General features: G+C 39.9%; 2 protein-coding genes across 2 annotated transcripts; one reads left to right on the top strand and one right to left on the bottom strand.

Annotated features, from left to right (window-relative positions):
• Positions 1-5,928: 5,928 nt before the first annotated feature.
• Positions 5,929-6,832, top strand: LOC126713429 (late embryogenesis abundant protein At1g64065-like). The gene has a single exon (XM_050413182.1). The coding sequence runs from the start codon at positions 6,027-6,029 to the stop codon at positions 6,669-6,671; it is 645 nt and encodes a 214-aa protein (XP_050269139.1). The 5' UTR covers positions 5,929-6,026; the 3' UTR covers positions 6,672-6,832.
• A 6,705-nt stretch (positions 6,833-13,537) lies between these two features.
• On the bottom strand, positions 13,538-17,614 carry LOC126697904 (uncharacterized). The gene is made up of 4 exons (XM_050395037.1): positions 17,313-17,614; positions 16,484-17,240; positions 14,421-14,563; positions 13,538-13,721 (listed from the first exon to the last, which is right to left on the bottom strand). Exons 1-4 carry the CDS (start codon positions 17,612-17,614, stop codon positions 13,538-13,540), a joined length of 1,386 nt encoding a protein of 461 aa, XP_050250994.1.
• Positions 17,615-23,407: the final 5,793 nt, after the last annotated feature.

The raw sequence follows: 23,407 nt of genomic DNA, 5'->3' as shown, positions 1-23,407 counted from the left end.
CAAATTCAAAGAAAATCCAATTAGATTTCAGTTGGATTTTCAATTTTAGGCCACATATCTCATCTAATTTTTAATTTTTGTAGAGATACAAGTTATTTTACAATTTTTTTTTTTTTACAAAGTATTGATGTGGTGAGTGATTTTTAATAAATGAAAAAGTGATTAATGGTGGGCCTATCACACACAACTGTCCCAACCATATATATATATATATATATATATATTAAAAGTCAAAATTCAAAAAATATCCAATTAGATTTCAATTGAATTTCCAATTTTAGGCCACGTATCTCATCTAGTTTTTAATTTTAGTACTAAGTGAATTATTGAGTGTAAAAATCGAAGAGTCGAAATCTAATAGATTATAAATTGGATTTCAATTAGAGTTCAATTTTTCGCTACGTGTCCATCTAATTTTTTAATTTTTGTGGCAAGTGAATTATTGTGTGCAAAAACCTTGAAAAAGTCTAAATCCAATGAAATTCTAAATCATATATATATATATATATATATATATATTAGAATAGACAAAATTTAGGTATTTTTTCTTAGGTTTCTCTCTTAAAATTCTGTCATGTGGTTTTCTTCTCATTGATGGAAGTGTATTTTTAGTTAAATACAACTACATAGCTGAATCTTAGGAGGAGAGCCTAAGAAACAACACCTAAGTATTGTACCTAATTTATGCCTTTTTATAAATTATATATTTTAGAAATGAATATATAGTTTTTAAAAAATGTAAGCTAATACCATGTATAATTTGAACATCTTTTCAAAAAAATTTAAAATTTGAACAGTGTAATTATAACTATTTTTAATTGTATCCGTGCATATGCATGGAGTTACACAATAGTTTACAAAATTGAGAAGCCTTATTTCAAAACTCTCATCTGTGAACGTAATTGTCAATGGAGGCAGAGAAGGATAGTAACATTCGTGTTGCTTACTTTTACTACTAAAACTTATTGGTTGAACATTTTCACAAACACTTGCCATACTTAAATATTTGAATTTCTGACAATTTGAACAATGTCTCAAGAAATTATTGCACTATTATACCATGGGTATACGGTGGTTGTCTACAATGAGTGTGAGGGGCGTTTTGGATTAATGTGAAAATAATTGCTATTTACTTTTTTTTTAATAAGTAAAAATGTTAGGAAAACCTAGATTCTAGTTGATTTCTCTTTAATCCAAATTCATTAACTTGATTATTTAAATAAGTTATTTAATGCATTCTAGTTTTGTAAGTAATGAGCACAACCATATCACTAATGTTAAATGCACCAGAAAATAAAGAACACACGTGATATGATTACAAAGGAAAATTCCAATAAGAAAAACTTTTGAGGGGTTAATCAATCACAACCCAACATAATGATTTACTAAATAGAATGCAAGTTTACAATATAAGAATATATTGACCGAAACATTGCTACCTATAGTATAACTCGCTCCGTTACCACACACCTTGATTGAAGTCGGTTCTTGCAACAGCTTCACTTTAAGCACTTTAATGTTCTTCAATATGATGTTGAAGATGATGCTTGATACAAAATTCCACCACAAAAAAATTGGTTTTATAGTAGTGTTTTTTCCCCCTGATTTTGAAAACTCCCATTATAGGTGACCTACTATGGCACTTTTAGTAACTACCACAATAGGTTGACTTATTACAGTAGTTTAAATCGGGCGCTTTAAAACTGCCACTATAGGTAGGCTACGGTGGCGCTTTATGAAACAACCACAACAGGTTGAATTATTACGGCTGTTTCCAACCCCCGCTTATGGGGGCAATCATCCACAATGTGGGTTATCCCCTTGACTTTCGTTGAGAAGTACGCCTTGGCCTAGGGTGGACCATGGCGGATGGTGTAAATGAAGTCAATACCTAATTTAGTTTTAGGAACTATGAATATAGCGCACTTTCGTGGAAGGACAGATATTTTACTAGAGCATGTGCTCAGAGTTTAGATATGGGGATGGGAAGGCGTTAGACACCCACTATAGGCAATATTATAACCTCCGTAATAGCTCATTAAATTGGGACTTTACTTAGAATTTTATAGACCTATTACGACAGTTTTAAAACCGCTGCAATAGGTTTTGACATAGTAAATGCCTATTACGGCAATTTAAAACCACTGGAATAGGTCAAATTTTCACCACAATAGGTTTAACCTATTCAGACTTAAAAATTTTAATCCTCACTTCTTTTTTTAGCTTCCCACTTTATATATATATATATATATATATATGTTTACATAATTTCTGGCATCCACCCCTTTCTTTCTCTCTTTCTCTCTCTCTCTCATCCCACCACCAACCTCCATTGTCCACGCTGCCGCCAACTACCATCCATGCCATGGTTGTCGAAAATGACATGGTAGGTCTTCTTCCTTTCCCCCACTTCCCCTTCTCCTTCTACTTCACCCATCTCCTCCACACCCTTTTGGGTCTCCCTTTCCCCACCACCATGGCCACTTCCCTCCTCCTCTTTTCTTACTCAAATCTAACCGCCTCTCCTCCAAAATCTCAATTCCAAAAATACTACCCAAAACCTCAGTTTCTACCCAAAGCTAGGTAAGTCTCTCTCCCTCTCTTTTCTATTTTGTAGTTAAATTAGTGTATATATTTTTAGTTAAATTTGTGATTTTTTAGTTTTGATTTTGGTTGAAGTTTGGTTAGGATTATGTGTATATATTTGTTTCATTGTTAGTTGATTGTGTGGGTTTTTTTTTTGGTTTAATTTTGGTTAAAGTTGTGTGTTTCACTGTTTTGCAATTGTGGGTTTCACTATTAAATTAGTACTAAAATATAGATGGAAATTGCTTCTAATTAAACGGGAGATTGTAGAGAGATAACATAATTGGTAATAGATTTTTTTTTTTTTTTACAAGGTTTGACAAGACTAACTGTTCTTAAAATAACGTTTGTTAATCTTAAAACTGACAACTTCATTTTAATGCAATATGATAAATTAGTAATTGTCAAAAAAAAAAAAAAAAATTGGTAAAAAATGATAAGTTTTATCATGTAGCCATTATTTCTAACACTATAGAATACTTCTAATAATATTTAGCTAGCTAATGTGGTGCAATTATTAAGCTTATATTATTATATCAATGGATAAGAGTTTGATGGACAATAGGAGGAATTCTCAAGAATATGTTGATGGAGTTAAACAATTCCTGAATTCAAGTGGTAATGGATTAGTCTTATTGTGTTATTCTTTAGTAACATTGTTGTTAAATAAACTTATTGTTGTGGGTTTATTATATTTCAGGATGGTGATGATGCGGATGACCATTCTCTAGTTGCTGTAAATTTATCATCGGGGGGATCCGCATTAGGAAATATGTAGTTGATGGGTTTTTTTGTTATACTCAATATATTTTAAAGTTTCAAACATTGATATATATCAAAGTTGGAAACTTTATTATAACATTCTAGACATTTGGAGTGTATTCTTTTGGGCATAATTGTTATTATAGTAAAAACTTTTATTTTGTTATCCTAATCTTAATTTGGTAATGTATATTGCGTGCATAAAAAATTATTGTTTAAACTAGATCAACTCTTGTATTTAGCATGTTATTTTATTTAGCTATAAACAGGTTGTGAAAGCAAAAAACAGAGAAAATTTATGTGCCTAGGGAAAAAGAAAAAGAAAAAAGACCAATAGTAGCGGTTTTGAAATCGTCAGTAAAGGCTATATTAGAAAAATATAAAAATGCTTATAGTGGCGGTTTAAAACTGCTGGTATAGGTTTAACCTACTACGGTGATTTTCAATTTCTAAAAAGCATCTTTATAGGGTTGTAAAACCATTGCTAAAAGCTATATTAGAAAAATATAAAAATGCCTATAGCGGTGGTTTAAAACCGTTGGTATAGGTTCAACCTACAACAACGGTTTTCAGTTTCGAAAAAGCGCCGCTATAGGGTTACAAAACCACTGGGACCTAAACTGACATTTTTCAAACTACTAGTGTAGCCATGGTTGTCAAAATCTCGATCTAAATCCTACGATCCTATGATTTTCTATCCCACCTGCCCAAAACAATCTGTATCTTTTAAGGATCTTTGAGATCATTTGAGATCGATAAGATAGTACAATTTTGATGATCCCAAACGATCCTAATTTTTTATAATCTTCTTTAACTTGACAGAAGGCTCAGTTGGACTAAAATGAAAATTAACATCCTAATAGTGTCGCGTTTTGAGGTTTTAGGTCTCTTTAAATGATGCTTACAAATGAATGTAGGTAATTACATCAAATGGATGCACATTTTTGGTTTTTTATGAATGAATGTATAATTTATGTGATTATTTAATATACCAATATGTTTTTTTTCGCAAATAATGTAAGATCTTATGATCCACGATGCCACCTCCCTCCCACGATCCTACGTAGAATCCCGATTTTGACAACCTTGGGTGTAGCTCACCCTGGGCTATTATCATACTTATTGGCCAGTGGTTGAAAGCGCCGACAATAAAAACGCCAAGATAGCCCATTTGGATCTATACCAACACTTTCTAGACTATATAGCGATGCTTTAGAAATGCCAGCATATGTCTGTATTTTTGTATTTTTCTTGTCACACCCAAGTCGTAGCAATATCTCCTTAATTCTTCACATTCTCTCTAAGTACATGATGACCTTGGCAAGCCTTTAATATGATCTGAGTGACTATGGCGCGAATTCCAATGGACTAAACATGCATGTGAAATTGAATTCCAACTGTTCAATTGGTTGACTGCAGTTGAGCTATGTATTGATCTTTAACGAAGTTTGATCAATCAAGCTAGCAGTCGAGGCAACAGACTTAACTTCTTGAGCAGTCTTTCAAGTCTTCAATAGAGATATTCATTCACAATTTAAGAAACTCCAAACACTTTCATCTCAAGACATACTTTAGACATGTTTTGTATATGGGTTGCCAACACTCAAAGACACTTAAGCCTAATGTAAAAAAATTAAATATTAATTATAATTTTCACTCCTTAACTATTGATGTCGCGGAAGCCTAATGAAAGCACACACAATACTTTCTTGATAGAATAGAAATTAAACTATTAACTTTTGGGTGTAAACCTCGAATTCACGAGGGTTTTTCCTGAATCCACAAGGATATAAACTGGAATCTACCAGAGAAAGAATTTGACAAAAGTCTGTGCTTATTGAAAAAATAGTCTAATTTGCCTCTAACAGCTACAAAACATATAAATGCTAAGAAAAACGTTTGAAATCCTAATTCACACTAATTACACGATTAGTTGACAAAATAACGAAAATTTTGAAAAATGGCAAAGTTGAGTTAAATGCAAAATCATAAATTACTAACTTTAAGGGTTGTCCCAAAACAAGCGGTACTTTATTCTGATTTTTGAGTAAAAAGTTATTAAGGAAACAAAAATTATTATAAACGGCAAAACTGCAGTTTTCAGGGTCTAAATGAAGAAATTCGCTATTTTCGGGGGTACTGCGTGGCAAAGCTATGATTATTGCATAGAATGCCATTTCGCTTCAGGTTGTCAAATTTCACGCAATTCAGACTTCGAAACCATGATTTCCACTAGTACATTTTTGCCTTACGCGATAATTTCAAACAAGCGTGAGAGTTGAGTTTAGGAAGGTCATAGTGATCTTTTCTCCATCAACTACCCTTAACTAGAAGGAAGTTATTTTAGTCATTTTGGTATAGAAAGTCAAAGATACCGGAGAATCCTAGTTTTTCTCAAGCAGCTGAAAGTCTTTTAGCAAAACGCGTAGCAGCATTTCGTTTAACTAGTTCTGAAATAAGAGAGCACCTCGTCAGCAATTGCACGCTGAGGCGCGTTTGCCACATTTTCCAAGAAGCTCTAGTTGCATTATTAATTCACTCCATCAGCCAATTTGTCCGGGCACTATATATAACCACCTAATCAGCTACCATTTCCATAAACTACTTTCAAAAAACTAACTAGCAAGAGAGTAAAGAAACAGAAAAAGCTTTTGTATTCACTGTTCCAAGAGAAGAAAATGGCAGAGAAAACGAACCAGCAGGCATACCCCATGGCACCAGCAACTAAGCAACCCAGAAGTGATGAAGAGTCTGCCACTTTAACATCTGAGGAGCTCCGTCGAAAGAAAAGGATCAAGTTGGCCATATATATTGCTGCTTTTGCTGTGTTTCAGACCATTGTCATCTTGGTGTTTGCACTCATTGTGATGCGTGTTAAGACCCCTAAGGTCAGATTGGGCACTGATGTCACGTTCCAGAACTTCAGCGTTGGTACCCAAGCTTCACCTTCCTTTGACTTGAGTTTCACAACCCAAGTTAGGGTTAAGAACACTAACTTTGGTCCCTACAAATTTGATAGCACCACTGCCACGTTCATGTACCAGGGTGTGTCAGTGGGGCAAGTCACTATTCCTAAGGGTAAGGCTGGGCTACAATCGACCAAAAAAGTTGGTGTCACAGTAAATGTGAATTCAAATGCGCTGCCAAGTACTACCAATCTTGGAAGTGAGTTAGGTGGTGGGGTCTTAACTCTGAACAGCGATGCCAAACTTAGTGGGAAAGTGGAATTGATGTTTGTAATGAAGAAGAAAAAGTCAGCCGAAATGAACTGCAGTATGACTATTGATTTGTCAGCGAAGGCGGTCCAATCTATTATTTGCTAGTAAACATAGAAGCTGTTTAATTTCATTTCTTTTAATTCTATTTTTTGAATGGTATTGTAATTGTTTTGTTCTTCTTATTATTATAGTTGTTTGGAAATATTTGTATTGACCTTTATTTACTGTGAGAGAATTAGAATATATTTTAGCAAAATTTAAATTTACCGTCTATAAATTTAAATTTGGTGAATTCTCATTTTAGTTCTTTTATTTTTAAATTTTATTATTTTCTGTCCGTTAACTTTTAAGGATATCATTTTAGTCTTTTCATTCAATTCTCATTTGAAAAATGTTGTTAATCCTCTTAAAATAATATCGTTTTTGTTTTTTTTTGGGATGTTATAATGATAATATTGTCAAAATTAATGGTGCAAAACAAACCAAATTTGTCAAAAAAAAATTTTTTTTGGTATATGGAATGATATATTCAGTACTATATTCGTAAAGTACAAGACCACCATGAAAAATAACTGACAGCTTAATCCCTCTCTATCTTTTTATTTTTTTTGCTGAATAATCCCTCTCTATCACTCACACAAATACACGGGCTCACATATTGGAATGGTGGCCTTGTACTCTACGAATATAATTAGCGCACTAGCATTGAAAAATTAAAAACAAAAAGAAAGAATTTAATATAATTATAGGATTTTGTTCGCAGATGCTCTAAAATAATAGGAAAAGAAAAAATAATTGATTTTAATAACAGTCATAATTAAAAGTAGTATTCAGTTAAAATAATTTTCATCAGCTAGCTCCTCAATAGCACCAGCGGTAAAAATGGGGATGCAAAACTCTCGTCAATGGTAGATATGATCATATGAGACGGTCTAGCTCTATTTCAAGTGAGGTTGACGTCACAAGCTCATCACTAACGCATACTATCTCTTCAAGATTAGGCTTAGCCTTGTTGGATTTCTTTGTCTTAGACTCCGACGTTGTTAATTGTGACTTTGGCAAATGGCAAGGGATTAGAACTTAGAAAACAGGTACAGGTTTATGTGAATTCTTTTGTTCTCTCCACTAGTGACCCGTTGATTGAACCAATGATCTATTAATCCAAAGGCTAGCTACACCAGATCAAGTTCTGTTTTGAACATAATAACTAAACTAAGGCTTTGTTTCGTTAGAGTGATTATAAAGAGGATAGAAAATGGTAGAGAGATAATAGTACGTTTGTGGTTATGTGGTGGAGGGTGGAAAAATTGAGTGATTTAGGTGTGGGGTTCTATCCTGCCTACTAAAACACACACTTCTTAGTCAATTGTATAATGCGTACAGGTTTGTTTTTGTCTTTTAAATTATTATTATTATTATTATTATTATAGAAATGTTTGTCTTTGTTGTTTACTGTTATACGCGTTTGTCTTTGTCTTTATTTTTATTTATTTATATATTGAACGTTTGTCTTTGTTGTTTTGGTTGGTTGGCTGTTTTTTTTTTTTTTTTTTTATTAATGAAGTTATCTATATACAATTTTTTAATACAAATATAATGCACAATTTTTTTAATCTAATAGGGACATGAGAGAGTAAATTTATACAAATTCTATTTTCTATCATATTACTTTTCTCTTTAATCAAATAAAATAGTTTTTCATCCCTCCACATTTTCATTTCTCTAACCAAACACAAATGAGAAAAAATTAAATCTTTTCTATCTTCCAAATTTCCCATCATCTCATTATTTTCTATTCTCCCACTTTTTCATCACTCCAATTATCCGGACACTAAATGGCAAGTAATTTATTATGATGACATGAAAAATCAGGATTACTTTTTTTAATTTTTTTCCTCGTTTCACTAATCTTTAGTGCTCCACAAGTAGGGTCCGGCTCCCCTTCCATTAAATTTCCTCTCATTTTGTCCCATTTTCAAAAGGATGTAAGACACTGCACAAGTAGGAAATCTATAGGTATGGAATAAGACATGTCAAATAACAAATATACAAGTTCTAATCCAATTTAATAATAGTTACCCAACATATATAAATAGACTGCTCACTTAGTCATATTCTCTGCTTCCGTGCTTACAATCCCACATAAAATAAAGAAAAAAATTCCTGCCAAAATACAATTCCAAAAACATAACATTGCTTGAATTTTTTAGCCGCCAACAGTCTATGGTTTTAAGATTTGACTGGCAATTTTTAGTTCCACAAGGATTTCAAGAAGTGCTCCATCATTCTGAAAATACCACCAATAAGTCACACAGTCCTCGCGCGCTCCAAATAGCACCTGCACAGCAAAAAGAAAGGACCTAATAGAGAGCACCGGTGTGGTACCGGCCAAATACCCTCTGAAGGTCAAGTCAGAACTATTCTCACTGCTCTAGAGTACTAGAGAGGGTAAATTATGCATACCTTGGTTCGTGAGGGTGCTTGGTTTTTATAGTAGTAGGGCTTGACCCCTTTTCCTTGGAGTAGAAGTCTTTTCCTTATAGGAGTCTCTTTGAGCGTATTTCGTGGGATCCTTTCCATATAGGAATCCCTCTTAGGTTTCACGAAACGTGGAGGACAAGTCATTTACTTATACACGCAAACATGGTTAGCAAGCATTCGTTGACTAGTGCCGTCAGTCTATATTGTGCCTTCGGTCTTCATACCGTCAGCTTCAGGATGACCTTCAGCTTTATTATCCCATCGGCCTGTGGTGCTCTTCACAACTTCATCCCGCCGTCAGTCATTAAACAAAGGCTGACGGCCCAGTAGGTACCGTCACCCACATCTCTTACTTGACCAATCTCTTTTTATCCTTATCAGTTGCCCCCTACTCCATATCTTCGTCACTTTTTATACTGACGGGTTATGGAGTACATGTTTTTGTCAATTGTGTTATTTTTAAAGAGGCGGGAAAATTATTTACAAGGGTTTCCTCGAGCCACCGCGCACTTAATGCTTTGGACAGGTGGCATGTTCTTATTGGCTTTGCTTCTGACAAGGGCGTCGCTTCATCTTTCGCGCCCTTCTATCCCATATATAAGTAGCACCTCCTCATCATTTTTCTCTATTTCATTCTTGCTGATCTTTGAGAGAGAGAGATCGTCGCCCTTATTTTCGTCAACGCAACCTTTACTTCCGTCAACTTATCTGTCACTTATCCTTGAAGCAGTTCTTATCCAGAAGGTCATCTTATCAGTAAGTTCCATCTCCTCTTCTTTTTCATTTTTGCCTATTTCTTTGTGAGGACGTCAGCCTAGGTACTTAGATTGGATTCGTCACTTGTAAGTAGTCAGATGTCAAGTGACGTGTCGTGTGAGGAGTCGTCAATCCGCGAAGGAGCAGGCTACGACGAGACCTTTGATTCCGGCGATGAGTTAGAGGACTTCTCGCCTTCGTCAGAGAGAGAGACGTCAGCTCGATCTCCTGACGGTGATGAGAGTTACACCGAGGGAGATAAGGATGAAGTAGAAGAGGGAAGAGGAGAGGGTGAAGGTGACGGGGGTGATATAAATGTTGATGGCGATGATAGCAACGGAGATGATAGTGACGGGGATGAGGGACCAAGTGAAGGAACTTTAGATGGTCCTGGAGATAACCGTCCTTTCATTCTCCCTGAGGATTGGGCCATCAACAAATTTTTACCTAGGATGAGTGATAAGGTTTTTAGGGAGTTGCGCACTCGTTACCAAATCCCAGACCATATCCTGATCCGTCTCCTTTAGGAGAATAAGAGTTGTTACTCAGGAAGAACCGCTGACGTGGGCATGTATGATGCCATGTTTGCTACGAGTCTGAGATTACCATTGACGGCCCTACACCGTCAGTTGGCTGACTTCCTGGGCTTATCCGTCACTCAAATTGCCCCAAATGCCTGGAGGACTTTCATAGGAGCTGAGATCTTCTGGGGCCATCTAAGTGGAGGAAACCGTCAGCTTACTTTAGACGAATTCTTTTACTACTACAGGCCCCATCATATCGCCTCGTCTAAGGGGACATACCATTTTAATGCCCGGGAGAAAAATTTGAGGCTGGTATCAGATATGCTAGATTCCAATAGGAACTGGAAAAGTAGGTATTTTTTTGTTGAAGGGACGGATTGAGTTTGCCGTCAGGAGGAATGGGCGACGATGCCCCACGGTTATTTTGACAACACTTGGGCTTTTGTTAGGGATTCAGGTTAATCCCGTCAACTATGTTCATTTTGTTTTTGAGGTGATGCTACTAACATTCCTTCTCTTTTTCCTTTTTAGCTTATACCCGTCCCCACATAACCGACGAATAGGAGGAGTTCATCCGTCGGGTTCTGGAAATCCCTTTGGAGGAACGTAAGTGTAGGGATTTGATCACCCTTGACACAATTCATTTATACTGTGGGGGTCTAGAGCCGTCAGCTGAAGCTCGAAGGTTGGAGGAATTTTCACGTTGACGTGAGTAGATTTCTTATTGGTTTCACCAGTTTACCCCTCCGTCTCTTATTCTAACGACTTTTCTTTGTATTGTAGAGATGGAATTTGCCAAACAGAGGATAAGGGCTGCCGCGGCCCGTCAGAAAGAGGAGAAAAGGGCAAAGGAGGCGGGGGGCGAGACCTCGTCAACCCCTAAGGTCGTCAGTAAGCAAGCAAAGAGGAAGCCCGACGGGAGTGACGGCCGTCCGTCCAAAAAGGCCGCCGTCACTCCTGGGGACGATGTTGCAAAGGAGAAATCACCTCTTAAGCCGAGCCATGGTGTGGGTAAAGGGACAATGACCTCATTGGGTCCCGTCAGCGAGGGCCCTTATCGTCTCTTGACCCATAAGGACTATGCCGTCGGAGAGGTTAAGTCCTTCACAAAGACAACGGAAATAGAGCCTTGTGACCTGTTGGAGACGGAGGATTTAGGGGCGTTAGCCCTTTTTGATCTCACTAGGGTATGCTTGCTACCTTTTGGTCGAATTTGATTTTATTTTGCTTTGATGAACTTTGACTGACGGCTGTGTTCTTTTCTTAGGCCTTGGTGCGTGTTACGGCCCTTCAAGACCGTTGTGTTGCAAAGGAGGGAGTCGTCACTCGGGTCCGGAAGCACAATACAAATCTGATGCATGAACAAGCTCAGTACAAGGATGTCATTCGTACGTTGAACCAAGAGCTGAAGGAAGTCAGGGAGAAGCTGGTAGAGGTTGACCGTCAGAATGACAAGCTCAAAGAGGAGGTGACAGATCTAGGCCAAAGGCTGCAGACGGCTGGGGCTGACGCGGTTCGAGACTTTAAGGCGACGCAATCGTTTATTAACTCTTGCGCCGAGTATTATGGCACTAGTTTTGACGATTGCCTTAAGTAGGTCGCGTCAGCATTCCCAGAGCTGGACCTATCCGGAATTACAATGGATGATGGAGGTGATGGCTCCTCTCAGCCTACTCCTACTCTTGAGTCTGACGGTGTTGTTGTCCTAGCCCAACCCGTTGCTAACCCTTCTCCTCCTGCTTCCAATACTCCAGCTGTGATCATAAACGTTGAAGATCAGCAAGCTGACGGGAACCCTGCTGACGTTCCTGCTCCTTAGTTTTCTTTTATTTGTACTTCAACCTTGTATTTCAATTATTTTGCAAACAATCGTTGTGTTTTAATTATTTTGCAAACAATTGTTAAGTGCTCGTTTGGTTTTCTCGGGCTTTTGTCTGTATACAACTGTATTTATGTTATTTCCGTCGCTTTCATATCTGTTAATCAGTGATTGAGCCATACGAAGTCTTGGTAAGCATTCCAGTCTGTTTTGCAAACCCGTCAGTTTTTTGAACTGGTTGGAAGACTCCGTCGGTATAGATTTTTGGCGACTAATGTGTATATCCTTCTTATCTTGTCAGTTTCACGGGTTTCCTCTTGGATGATGAATCCAAGTACTGGTTCTGTCGCCTGAAGCCTGTCAGCCTTTGCGGCTTCGCCCGTTAGTTGCACTGTTTTTAGGGCCGTCAATTTCCTAATTTCCAGTCATCTTTATGGACTTAATGTAAGTCCGTTGGTTCTACAACGGCCCAATCCGTTTGGTGAGACAGTCAGTTTTTCAATTTTAGTTTGTCATGGCCTTGATGAACTTGTCACCTTTGTAGGCCCGTTGGCTTTTGAACCTTGTCCATATGATGATAGTTTCATCTATTAGGACCGTCATCCTTTTAGCTTCGGTCTGTCATGGGCTTGATGAGCTCGTCATCTTTTGTAGGCCCGTTAGTTTTAGGACCTCGTCCATATGATAACAGTCTCATCTATTAGGACTGTAAGCTTTTTAGCTTCGGTTTGTCATGGGCTTGATGAGCTTGTCATCTTTTGTAGGCCCGTTAGTTTTTGGACCTCGTCCATATGATGATAGTCTCATCTATTAGGACTGTCAGCTTTTTAGTTCGTGTGTTATGGACCTTGTCGTTTTTGTTGTTCACTTTTGTGAACTTAGTTGTCCACTTCTGTGGACTTTAAACCGTAGATTTCTAAAATAGATATTTCAACAATTTTGAATGAACTCCTCTTATTGTCATCCATTTGTAAATAAAAGTAATTCTAAAACCAAATCCTGCCTTTTGGGCTTAAAACAAAAAAAGAGGTATTGTTGCAAAAAACTAAAGTAAATGATAAAGCTGAGGAGTAAGACTAAAATTTGCTGAAATGTAAAAACGAAAGGTTGGTCTTCATGCTGCCGCTCCTACTGGTAATACTTTTGTAGGTGCTCGGTGTTCCATGGGTGTGGCAGCTTCTGTCCTTCCAACGTCTCCAGGTGGTAAGTGCCTTTCCTCTGCCACGACGTAACTCGGTAAGGTCCTTCCCAATTGGGGCTGAGTTTCCTTTGGGTAGGGTCCCTAGCGGCGCCCATGACCTTTCTAAGAACAAGGTCTCCAACTTGGAAGTCTCTGTGTCGGACCCGAGAGTTGTAGTGTTTGCCATGCGGTCTTGGTACCTAGCGAGCCTTTATTCTGCTGCTGCTCTGATCTCGTCCACTAGGTCGAGCTGTAGTCGCATAGCCTCGTCGTTTTTGTTCTCATCATGGTTGTGCACCCTGTAGTTCGTGAGCCTAACTTCGGCCGGGATGACTGCTTCGCCTTCGTACGTCAGTTGGAACGGTATCTCTCCTGTGGGTGGCCTTGCCGTCGTCCTGTATGCCTATAGTATGCTTGGCAATTCTTCTGACCATATACCCTTTACCCCCTCGAGCCGAGTCTTGATAATCTTGAGTAAGGATCGGTTCGTGACTTCGACCTGGTCATTAGCTTGAGGGTGGGCGGGGGAGGAGTAGTGGTTCTTTATTCCTAACTGTAAGCAAAAATCTCCGAAGGAGTCGTTGTCGAATGGCCTCCCGTTGTCCGAGACAAAGACTCTAGGAATGCCAAACCTGCATATGATGCATCTCTAGACAAAGCTTTGCACGTTCTTCTCTGTAATTGTGGCCAAAGTTTCAGCTTCCACCCATTTTGTAAAATAGTCAATGCCCACCACCAGGACCTTCAGCTGTTGTACTGCTATAGGGAATGGTCCCATAATATCTAACCCCCATTGTGCGAACGGCCATGAGGCCGTTATCGGGGTCAGCTCTTCGGTTGGTTGTCTAATAATATTGCTGAACCTCTGGCATTTGTCACAAGCCCTAACATAGGCTTCAGCGTCCTTCTACATGGTGGGCCAATAATACCCCGCTCGCACAAGCTTGTGTACCAATGATCTAGACCTTGAATGGTTTCCGCAGATTCTTTCGTGTACCTCTCTCATGACGTAGTCTGCCTCTTCCGTACCCAAGCATCTCAGATATGGTCGGGAGAAGCCTCTTTTGTATAAGACGTCTTTTATTAGGACGAACCTTGCCGCCTGGACCTTCAGTTTTCTTGCAACCTCCTTTCCGTCTAGTAATACCCCGTCTTTCAAGTATGAAACTAACAGCGCGGTCCAACTACTGTAGGAGCATATTTCCTGCACGTTGTTGGGATCTATTAGCGGAGAAAGCTGAACGAAAGAGAGTACATTACCAGGGATGACCATATGTTCTGCTGAAGCGGCCTTTGCGAGGAGGTCGGCTCGCTCGTTTTCTCCTCTGGGAATTTGGACGATTTTGGCTTCTAGGTCATCCACTCTCGCCCTTACTTGATCAAGGTACTTTTTCATCCTTTCACCCTTGCACTCGTAGTCTCCATTTATTTGGTTAGTAATGACCTGAGAGTCGCAATAGATGACTACCCTCGTGGCTCCTGTTGCTTTGGCGAGGTCGAGTCCTGCTATCAGTGCTTCATACTCTGATTCATTGTTGGTAGCGGGGAAGTCAAGACGGACCATACATTCAATTGTATCTCCTTCGGGCGATAGTAGCACGATGTCGGCCCCTCCGGCTTGTCGGTTGGAGGACCCGTCCGTATATATGCTCCAATGAGGGGACTCTTCTGCCCCCTTGTCTTCGTCATGAGTGAATTTTGCTATGAAATTTGCAACGATCTTTCCCTTGATTGCAGTGCGTGGGCCGTACTGGATATCAAATTCGCTCAACTCTATGGCCCATAACGCCAATCGACCCGCAGCCTCAGGATTACTCATCGCCCGTCGCAAGGGCTTGTCAGTTAGGACGTTTACCGTATGAGCTTGAAAGTACGGTTTGAGCTTGCGGGCCGCCGTAACTAATGCAAAGGCAAGTTTTTCCATAGGCGGGTATCTTTCTTTAGCACCGTGAAGTGCTCGGCTCGCGTAGTACACGAGCTTTTGTACTTTTTCTTCTTCTCTGACTAAGGTAGCACTGATGGCTACGAGGGAGACGGCTAGATAGAGAAAAAGCTCTTCTCCTGGCTGCGACGGGCTCAACAGTGGTGGGGAGGAGAGATAAGCCTTTAATTCCTCGAATGCTTGCTGGCATTCGGTAGTCCACTCAAATGATCTCTTCAGCGTGCAGAAGAAGGGCAAACATTTGTCCGCCGCCCTTGACACGAATCTATTCAGTGCCGCTATTTTTCCGTTGAGGCTTTGCACCTCCTTCACATTTCATGGTGGTGCTATCTCCATAATGGCCCGGATTTTGTCCGGGTTTGCCTCGATTCCCCTTTAGGACACCATAAATCCTAGAAATTTTCCCGCCGTCACTCCAAAGGCACATTTTCCTGGATTGAGCTTCATGTTGTAGGAGCGAAGAGTGTTGAATGTTTCTTTGAGATCTTCCAGATGGTCTTCCTCCCTTCGGCACTTTACTAGCATGTCGTTAACGTAGACCTGGACATTCCTCCCAATCTGTTGCGCAAACATTTTGCTCATAAGTCTTTGGTACGTTGCGCCTGCATTCTTCAGGCCGAAGGGCATCACTTTGTAACAGAAGAGGCCTTGGCTGGTCACGAATGAAGTTTTTTCCTGATCAGCTTCGTGCATTCAAATCTGGTTGTACCCCGAGAAAGCGTCCATAAAGCTCAGCAACTGGTGTCGGGCCGTTGAGTCTACTAGGACATCGACCCTTGGGAGGGGATAGCTATCTTTGGGGCAGGCTTTGTTAAGGTCGGTGAAGTCCACACACATCCGCCATTTCCCGCTAGCTTTTTTGACCATTACTACGTTCGCCAGCCAATCGGGATAGTATACTTCCCTAATGAAGCTTGCTTCCTGTAGCTTTCGGACTTCTTTTGCTATGACCCAATTTTGTTCGAGGGCGAACACTTTCTTCTTCTGTCGGACAGGTGGAAAGGCGGGCGATACATTCAACCTGTGCACCATGACTGAAGGGTCTATTCTTGGCATATCATCATGACTCCAAGCGAATACGTCTCAATTGCCTTTGAGGAAGGTTATGAGCTCTTGACGGATTGCGGGTTTAGCGAGTGTTCCAATTTTGGTCGTTCTGCTAGGATCGGAACTGTCAAGGGGTATCTCTTCTAGCTTCTCTATTGGCTCCATCACCGTCCGGTGCTCTTCTATACTCAAAGCCTGAAACTGATCTTCCATCTCCATCATGGCTACGTAGCATTCGTGCGCGGCCATCTGACTTCTGCACAGCTCCCCTACTTCGTAGTCAGTGGGGAACTTAATCATTAGGTGGTAAGTCGAAGTTACCACCTTCCATGAATTGAGCATGGGTCGTCCGAGGATGGCGTTGTAGGCAGACGAGCAATCGACCACCAAGAATGTTACGTCCTTGGTTATCTGCTGAGGGTAATCTCCTACCATTACAGATAATGTGACCGTACTCAGGGGGAATACCCGGCTCCCTCCGAAGCCCACGAGCAGGCCATTTGTCGAAATTAATCGCTCCCTGTCGATCCTCATCTGCTGGAACGCCGGGTAGTATAAAATAGCTGCTGAACTGCCGTTGTCGACCAACACCCGATGCATGTTGTAGTCTTCTATCCGTAGGCTGACGACGAGCGCATCATCATATGGATGGTGAAAGCGTCGTGCATCCTCTTCTAAGAACCCGATTATGGGGCCTTCTCTTCGTGCTATCTTCGGCACAACTCCCATCATCTGAACATTTTGTACCATCCGAAAGTAGGTTTTGCGGGCCTTTTTGGATGACCCAGCGACAGCCGTTCCTCCTACGATCATCCTTATGTTCCCTATCGGGGGCCTAGGTTGCTCATTATCCCATCGGGGGTGTTGGTCTTGTGGGGGTGGATTCGTTTTCTCCTTACTAACGAACTTCTGCAGTTTTCCTTGTCTGATAAGGGCCTCAATCTGCTGCTTTAGGTCATAGCAATCAGCCGTATCGTGACCATGGTTGCGGCAATACTTGTCCCTAGAACGTTTGTTAGGATCGCTCTTCAGCTTTCCCAGGAACGTCAGAGCCTCCTCGTCCTTGATTTGCATAAGGACTTGATCTATCGGAGCAGTCAATGGAGTGAAGCTCGTGAATCTTCCTCCTAGGGGCTTAAGGCGCCTCTCATCTCTTTGGTCTCCAGTCCTTGCTTTCTTTTGGCCTTGGTCTTGCCGAGTGTCTTCCTGCCTCTCTCTTTTCTTTGGCCTCTTATCTCGCGCCAATAGCGCGTCTTCGGCGTTCATATACTTTGTGGCCCGATAAAGTACTTCCGACATGGTCTTTGGGTCGTTTTTATACAGGGAGAACAAAAACTTACCCTTCTTCAGCGCATTCGTGAATGCTGCGACAAGTATCTTATCGTTAGCTTCGTCGATCGAGAGTGCCTCCTTATTGAAACGAGATATGTAGGCTCTTAAAGTTTCATCCTCTCGCTGCTTGATACTCATCAAACAAGCCGTAGACTTCTTGTACCGATGGCCTCCGATGAAGTGCGCAGTAAATTGAGCTTTAAGTTCTTTGAAGGTGCTGATGGAGTTTGGTATCAGTCGACAGAACCAAATTCTCGCCGCACCCTTCAGCGTTGTAAGGAAGGCCCTACACATGATCGTGTCTGCCACTCCTTGAAGGTGCATCAGGGTCTTGAATGTCTTTAGGTGGTCCAGAGGGTCCCTGACCCCGTCAAAACTGTCTATCTGTGGCATGCGGAACTTACTCGATAGGGGGAAGGAGTTGATGGTGGCGGTGAACGGTAAGTCTGTTCGGTTGACAAGGTCGTCAAGATCACTGGACACTCGCCCCTTGAGAGCGTTCATCATTATCTCCATTTGCTCCTTCATCGCCTGCATCTCTGCGATAATAGGTGGCGGAGCTGTATCTGCGAGGGAAGGGAGGCTCACATTTTGCCGCTCCAGTTTGCTCAGGGCGTTACTGGCTTGGGGTCCCTCTTAGTGTCTTCTGTCAGTGCTGGTTCCTTCTTGATCAGCTCCTTGGTTGTCCGGTGCTGCGTCCTTCTAGCGCTGCTGCTCTTCTAGGTCGTGATTTTGTCTGGTGAGGTGTTCCACAACCGCGGTGAGAGTCTTAACTTGCTTCTTGAGGGCGGTCGTGGGTGGTTCCTCTTCTTGAATGTCGTTAGTGGTTGCCATTGAGCGGGTGAGCACCACGCAACTTTTATCCGGGAAGCGGTAATATGACTTTACACTACACGATTTCCCACAGACGGCACCAACTGATGATGCCGAAAATACCACCAGTAAGTCACACGGTCCTCACGCACTCCAAATAGCACTTGCACAGTAAAAAGAAAGGACCTAACAGAGAGCACCGGTGTGGTACCGGCCAAATACCCTCCGAAGGTCAAGTTAGAACTATTCTCACTACTCTAGAGTGCTAGAGAGGGTAAATTATGCGTACCTTGATTCGTGAGGGTGCTTGGTTTTTATAGTAGTAGGGCTTGATCCCTTTTCCTTGGAGTAGAAGTCTTTTATTTATAGGAGTCTCCTTGGGCGTATTTCGCGGGATCCTTTCCATATAGGAATCCCTCTTAGGTTTCACGAAACGTGGAAGGCAAGTCATTTACTTATACACGCAAACGTGGTTAGCAAGCATTCTTTGATTAGTGCCATCAGTCTATATTGTGCCTTCGGTCTTCATACCGTCAGCTTCAGGATAACCTTCAGCTTTGTTATCCCGTCGGCCTGTGGTGCTCTTTACAACTTCATCCCGCCGTCAGTCATTAAACAAAGGCTGACGGCACAGTAGGTACCGTCACCCATATCTCTTACTTGACCAATCTCTTTTTATCCTTATCATATAGGTATGGAATAAGACATGTCAAATAACAAATATACAAGTTCTAATCCAATTTAATAATAGTTACCCAACATATATAAATAGACTCCTCACTTAGTCATATTCTCTGCTTCCGTGCTTACAATCCCACATAAAATAAAGAAAAAAATTCCTACCAAAATACAATTCCAAAAACATAACATTGCCTGAATTTTTTAGCCGCTAACAGTCTATGGTTTTAAGATCTGACTGGCAATTTTTAGTTCCACAAGGATTTCAAGAAGTGCTCCATCATTCCTCACATTATCTCATTCTGTTAATTTCTTTATCTTTATCTTATTTTTTAATTTGTTTTTCTAAGTGTTCAGCTGATCTCGGAGAAAATCGTGAATTCATAATTTGATTTAAATTTAAGTTGGGTGATGGAAAGAACATATTTCTTCGGCATGATCACAGGCATCTCGCTAGTCCCTTAATTCCAAAATATGGGTTTAAGGTCGTATATGATACTATATGCAATTTTCCAGCCAAAGTGGACACGGTGCAGCCACGTGAGCTTAGAGAGAAATCTCATGTGATGGATTGGGGGAAACTACTCTGGTTCAATTGATCATACCCAAGCAATGCTTTCATAGGGTGGTTAGCCATCGAAAATAGGCTGACAACAAGAGATTACAAGGCTAAATGGAGCTACATACTCGGGGGATTTGTTGGTCCCTAAATGATGACAGTCCTGTTAAGGTGGTGATCACTAACGTACCTAAATAAAGAAATTAATTGTCTTGAAATAAATGAGACGCCAGATATTTATAGTCTCTCATACCTTTCGGTGATAGACTTGTCTCATGATAAAGAGACGTGTCTCATCTAAAAGGTATATATGTTCAATTAAACAATGTTTAATTAATTCATTTGCGTTAGTGAAGCAACACCATCCATTAAAGAGAGGGTTATTGCAATAGTGAGGCAACGCCATAAATTGTCTTGATGACAGGGACCATCTCTTCTGGGATTATGAAATGCAACTTTGCCTTATCTTTGATGCTATTTATAATGGGAAGATTTGGTAGTTGGGGGATCACTCGTCCGAAAGGTAACGGCTTGAGAGTTTCTATTTTGTAAACTGGCATGGTGGCCTGTTGTCTAATGTCTATAGCATCAGGCTGCAAAGCAATTGCAATTATTTATGCTGGTTCTGTCTGGACTGTGCGGCAGATTTTGAAGAAGACCGAAAGATTGTGCTTTAAATCACTGATTGATTGTGCTATTTTTTGGTATCTAGCTTGGGTCTGTCTTGGTTAAAGTTGTTCTGAGGGGTTCATCTCTAGTTTATTGTAGTCCCTTTTGACATGTTTTGCTGGTTCATCTCTAATATTCACTGATTTACTCTAAAAAAAAAATAATGTTACCACAGAAGAAAGAGATAAACGACACAAAAGTCTACGTTTTCCTCTAGAAGCTTATTAAAATACTCTTAAAAGAACCTTAAAAAGTCCGTTACCGTAAGCAAAAGGACACATAGCAGCATTTCCTTTAAATAAAATATTGATTCTTTAAAAAACGAGGGACCTTCTTCAAGACGTCACTATTCAACCACCCTAAGACGCGGTTGTTAGCTACATTATTAATTCACACTAACTTCTATTTGAATAAATACTGTTTATTTGTTAGAAATTGAAAATTTATTATTGATATTATATAAAATAATTTTTAAAGTGTGAATAGTGCTGTAGGACCAAAAAATACATAAATATGTGCATTTTGTTAAATTTGGTGGTCCTATGAACAATACCGTGAGACCCTAAAAAAAGCCAAACGCACTGAAATGTGCATTTAATGCTATCCAAACTCACACTACTCTGCTTCCATTTCCACAAACAAATCCTAGCATCCTAAACTCCTTTTTCAGAGAAGAATTAGCATCAATAAACAAGAGAAAACTTCTCCATTCACTATTCCCAAAGAAGAAAATGGCTGAGAAAACGAACTAGCAGGTGTTCCCTTTCTCACCAGCAGCTAAGCAACCTAGAAGTGACGAAGAGTTGTTGTAAAATAGCGGAAGCTCAAATTATCAAGATTAATTGTGAAAATATTTTAAACAGTGAAAGATTTTCAAACTAACAATAGGAACGAAGAAAATTAATGCAAAAGAAAATAAACACAAAACACCAAAAATTACGTGGTTCGACAATAACCTACATCTACGGGTGACGTCGAACAAATTTCACTATAACAAATTTGGGATAATACAAATTGGTATAGAAGCACTCTCACAAACCCAAATCTCAAATACACCCAAATAACTCTCTCTCACAAATACAAAACCATAGGTTCACAAATACTAAATACGAATATCAAATACCAAATACTAAATACGAATTGCGCACAAACCAAAGAGAGAGTCACAAATTAAATCCAAAAGTTGCAACGCACCAAGAGAGAGCAAATCACCAAATTGCAGAACCAAAACCATATGGCAACAAACCTCTCTCACTATTCCAAATTGCAACCTACAAATATCAAATAACCAAACCAAGAGGAGGCCTCTTTTTCTCACATCCTCTCATCTCTTTCTCTCTAATTTTCTGTAGTAGCACTATGCTTATATAGGAGACTTGAGTCGGCTAGTATATCCAAAATCAAGAAGGACTAGACTTCTTTTCCACACACAAAAAGAGAATTGATAGGGCTAAATCCCAGGGTAGAAGGATTGAACTAACGGAGTTAGACTTTAAAGACGAGGTGACCAAAAGAGACGATATAGTTGGTCTAACAAAATTGGTAGACGAATCCGCGACCCGGACGGAAAGATGAGGAGATGGATAGACACTTTTAAGTGAACGGATAAAAAGGAGACGGTCTGTTAAAGCCACGTGTCACCCTTATGGCATCTACATGGCACCCATGTGGCATGGGTTGTCTCCAATGATTTTGGTATGGAAATGTCTTGTGCTTCATGCCCCACCATAATTATAGGAATCTCTGTAAGGAAATAATCTTGTAAATTGCGAATATTAATGAAGATCTTCCCTACAAGGAAATACTCTCTCTACCAAGAAATTAAGATTGGCTCTATACTACTATAAAAACCCGAAAACCCTCACAAATCAAGGTACGCGTAATTTTTCTAGCTCTGACACTCTAAAGTTGTAGAAATTCTCTCTAACTTAACCTTTGGAGGGAATTTGACTGGTACTCTCTGCAAGGTCTTCTTTATTTCTGTTTCGCAAGTTCTGTTTAGAGCTCGTAAGGATTGTGTAGCTCACTGATGATTTTTGGCATCATCAGTTGGCAACGTCTGTGGGGAGAATGAGAAAACAAGCCATATTACCACTTCCCAGACAAATAGCTTTATGGTATTCGCTTGATGGCAACCAACAACAATAACAGAGATGAACCACGCACTGCTGCCCTTTAAAGACAAGTACAGACTCTCGTCGTGGCTATAGAATGTCTTACAAAGCAAAACCATGACCTATAGGAATAACTACGCCGAAGGAATGCGGGACCCAACAATCATGGGGAGGAGCAAGAGGGTACTAGCGTTGAAAGAAGGGACCAAGAAGGACCAGAAGATAGCAACACCCTGAGTAGACAAGAGCGACAAGACACCAGCCGTCCATCCATCGCAGATATGGCATCGCCATACATGGTTAGAAAGATGCAGATGATGAAGGGACGGATGGACTTCATGATGAATGCCTTCAGGGGACGAGTGTCAAATGACCTCAACGAGTTGGTCCACTAGACGAATTCACCCTTTACTACACTCGTCACTTCGTTCCCCCTTCGGCCAAAATTCTGTATGCCACAGATAGAAGCCTACAACGGGTCAAAGGATCCCTTGGATCATTTGGAGCCATTCAATTGGGTCGAAATCCAACAACTAGCTAGTGCCATCATTGGTTCCTCAAAAAAAAAAAAAAAAAAAAAAAAAAAAAGAGAAAAAGAAAAAAGAAAAAAGAGATAGTGCCATCATTCTTTCAAGCTGTTTCTACTAATTATTCTGCTTAGTTGCCTGCGGTTGTAGAGATGAATTGATCAATGGTGGTGCCCATAGTCGGTTAGGATGACATTTGAATTCTTTCTTATCAATAAAGCGATGTTAAAGATATTATATAGTATTTTACTATGTAGACTTCATAAACAAGTGTGTCAAATTTTAAATATAAAAGAAAAAACGTAATTAAGAATTTAATTTTTTTATTGTATTATTGATTTGATACCCATTAGAGTTACTGCCAGTTTCAATTTATAATTAAGTTTTGAAAGATGTTAAA

The sequence above is a fragment of the Quercus robur genome, chromosome 2 (genome assembly GCF_932294415.1).
Source record: "Quercus robur chromosome 2, dhQueRobu3.1, whole genome shotgun sequence".
Classification (NCBI taxonomy): Eukaryota; Viridiplantae; Streptophyta; class Magnoliopsida; order Fagales; family Fagaceae; genus Quercus; species Quercus robur.
The sequence above is the reverse complement of the archived record's forward strand: the minus strand, read 5'-3'. Positions and strand labels throughout refer to the sequence as shown.

Coding starts and splice junctions, on each gene's coding strand:
- LOC126713429 (XM_050413182.1), top strand. CDS start 6,027: ATGGCAGAGAAAACGAACCAGCAGGCATACCCCATGGCACCAGCAACT.
- LOC126697904 (XM_050395037.1), bottom strand. CDS start 17,614: ATGTCGGAAGTACTTTATCGGGCCACAAAGTATATGAACGCCGAAGAC. Junction 17,241..17,312: donor AACAAACGTTCTAGGGACAA/GTATTGCCGCAA, acceptor GGCCCTTATCAG/ACAAGGAAAACTGCAGAAGT. Junction 13,722..14,420: donor CTGAAGGTCCAGGCGGCAAG/GTTCGTCCTAAT, acceptor ATAGGCATACAG/GACGACGGCAAGGCCACCCA.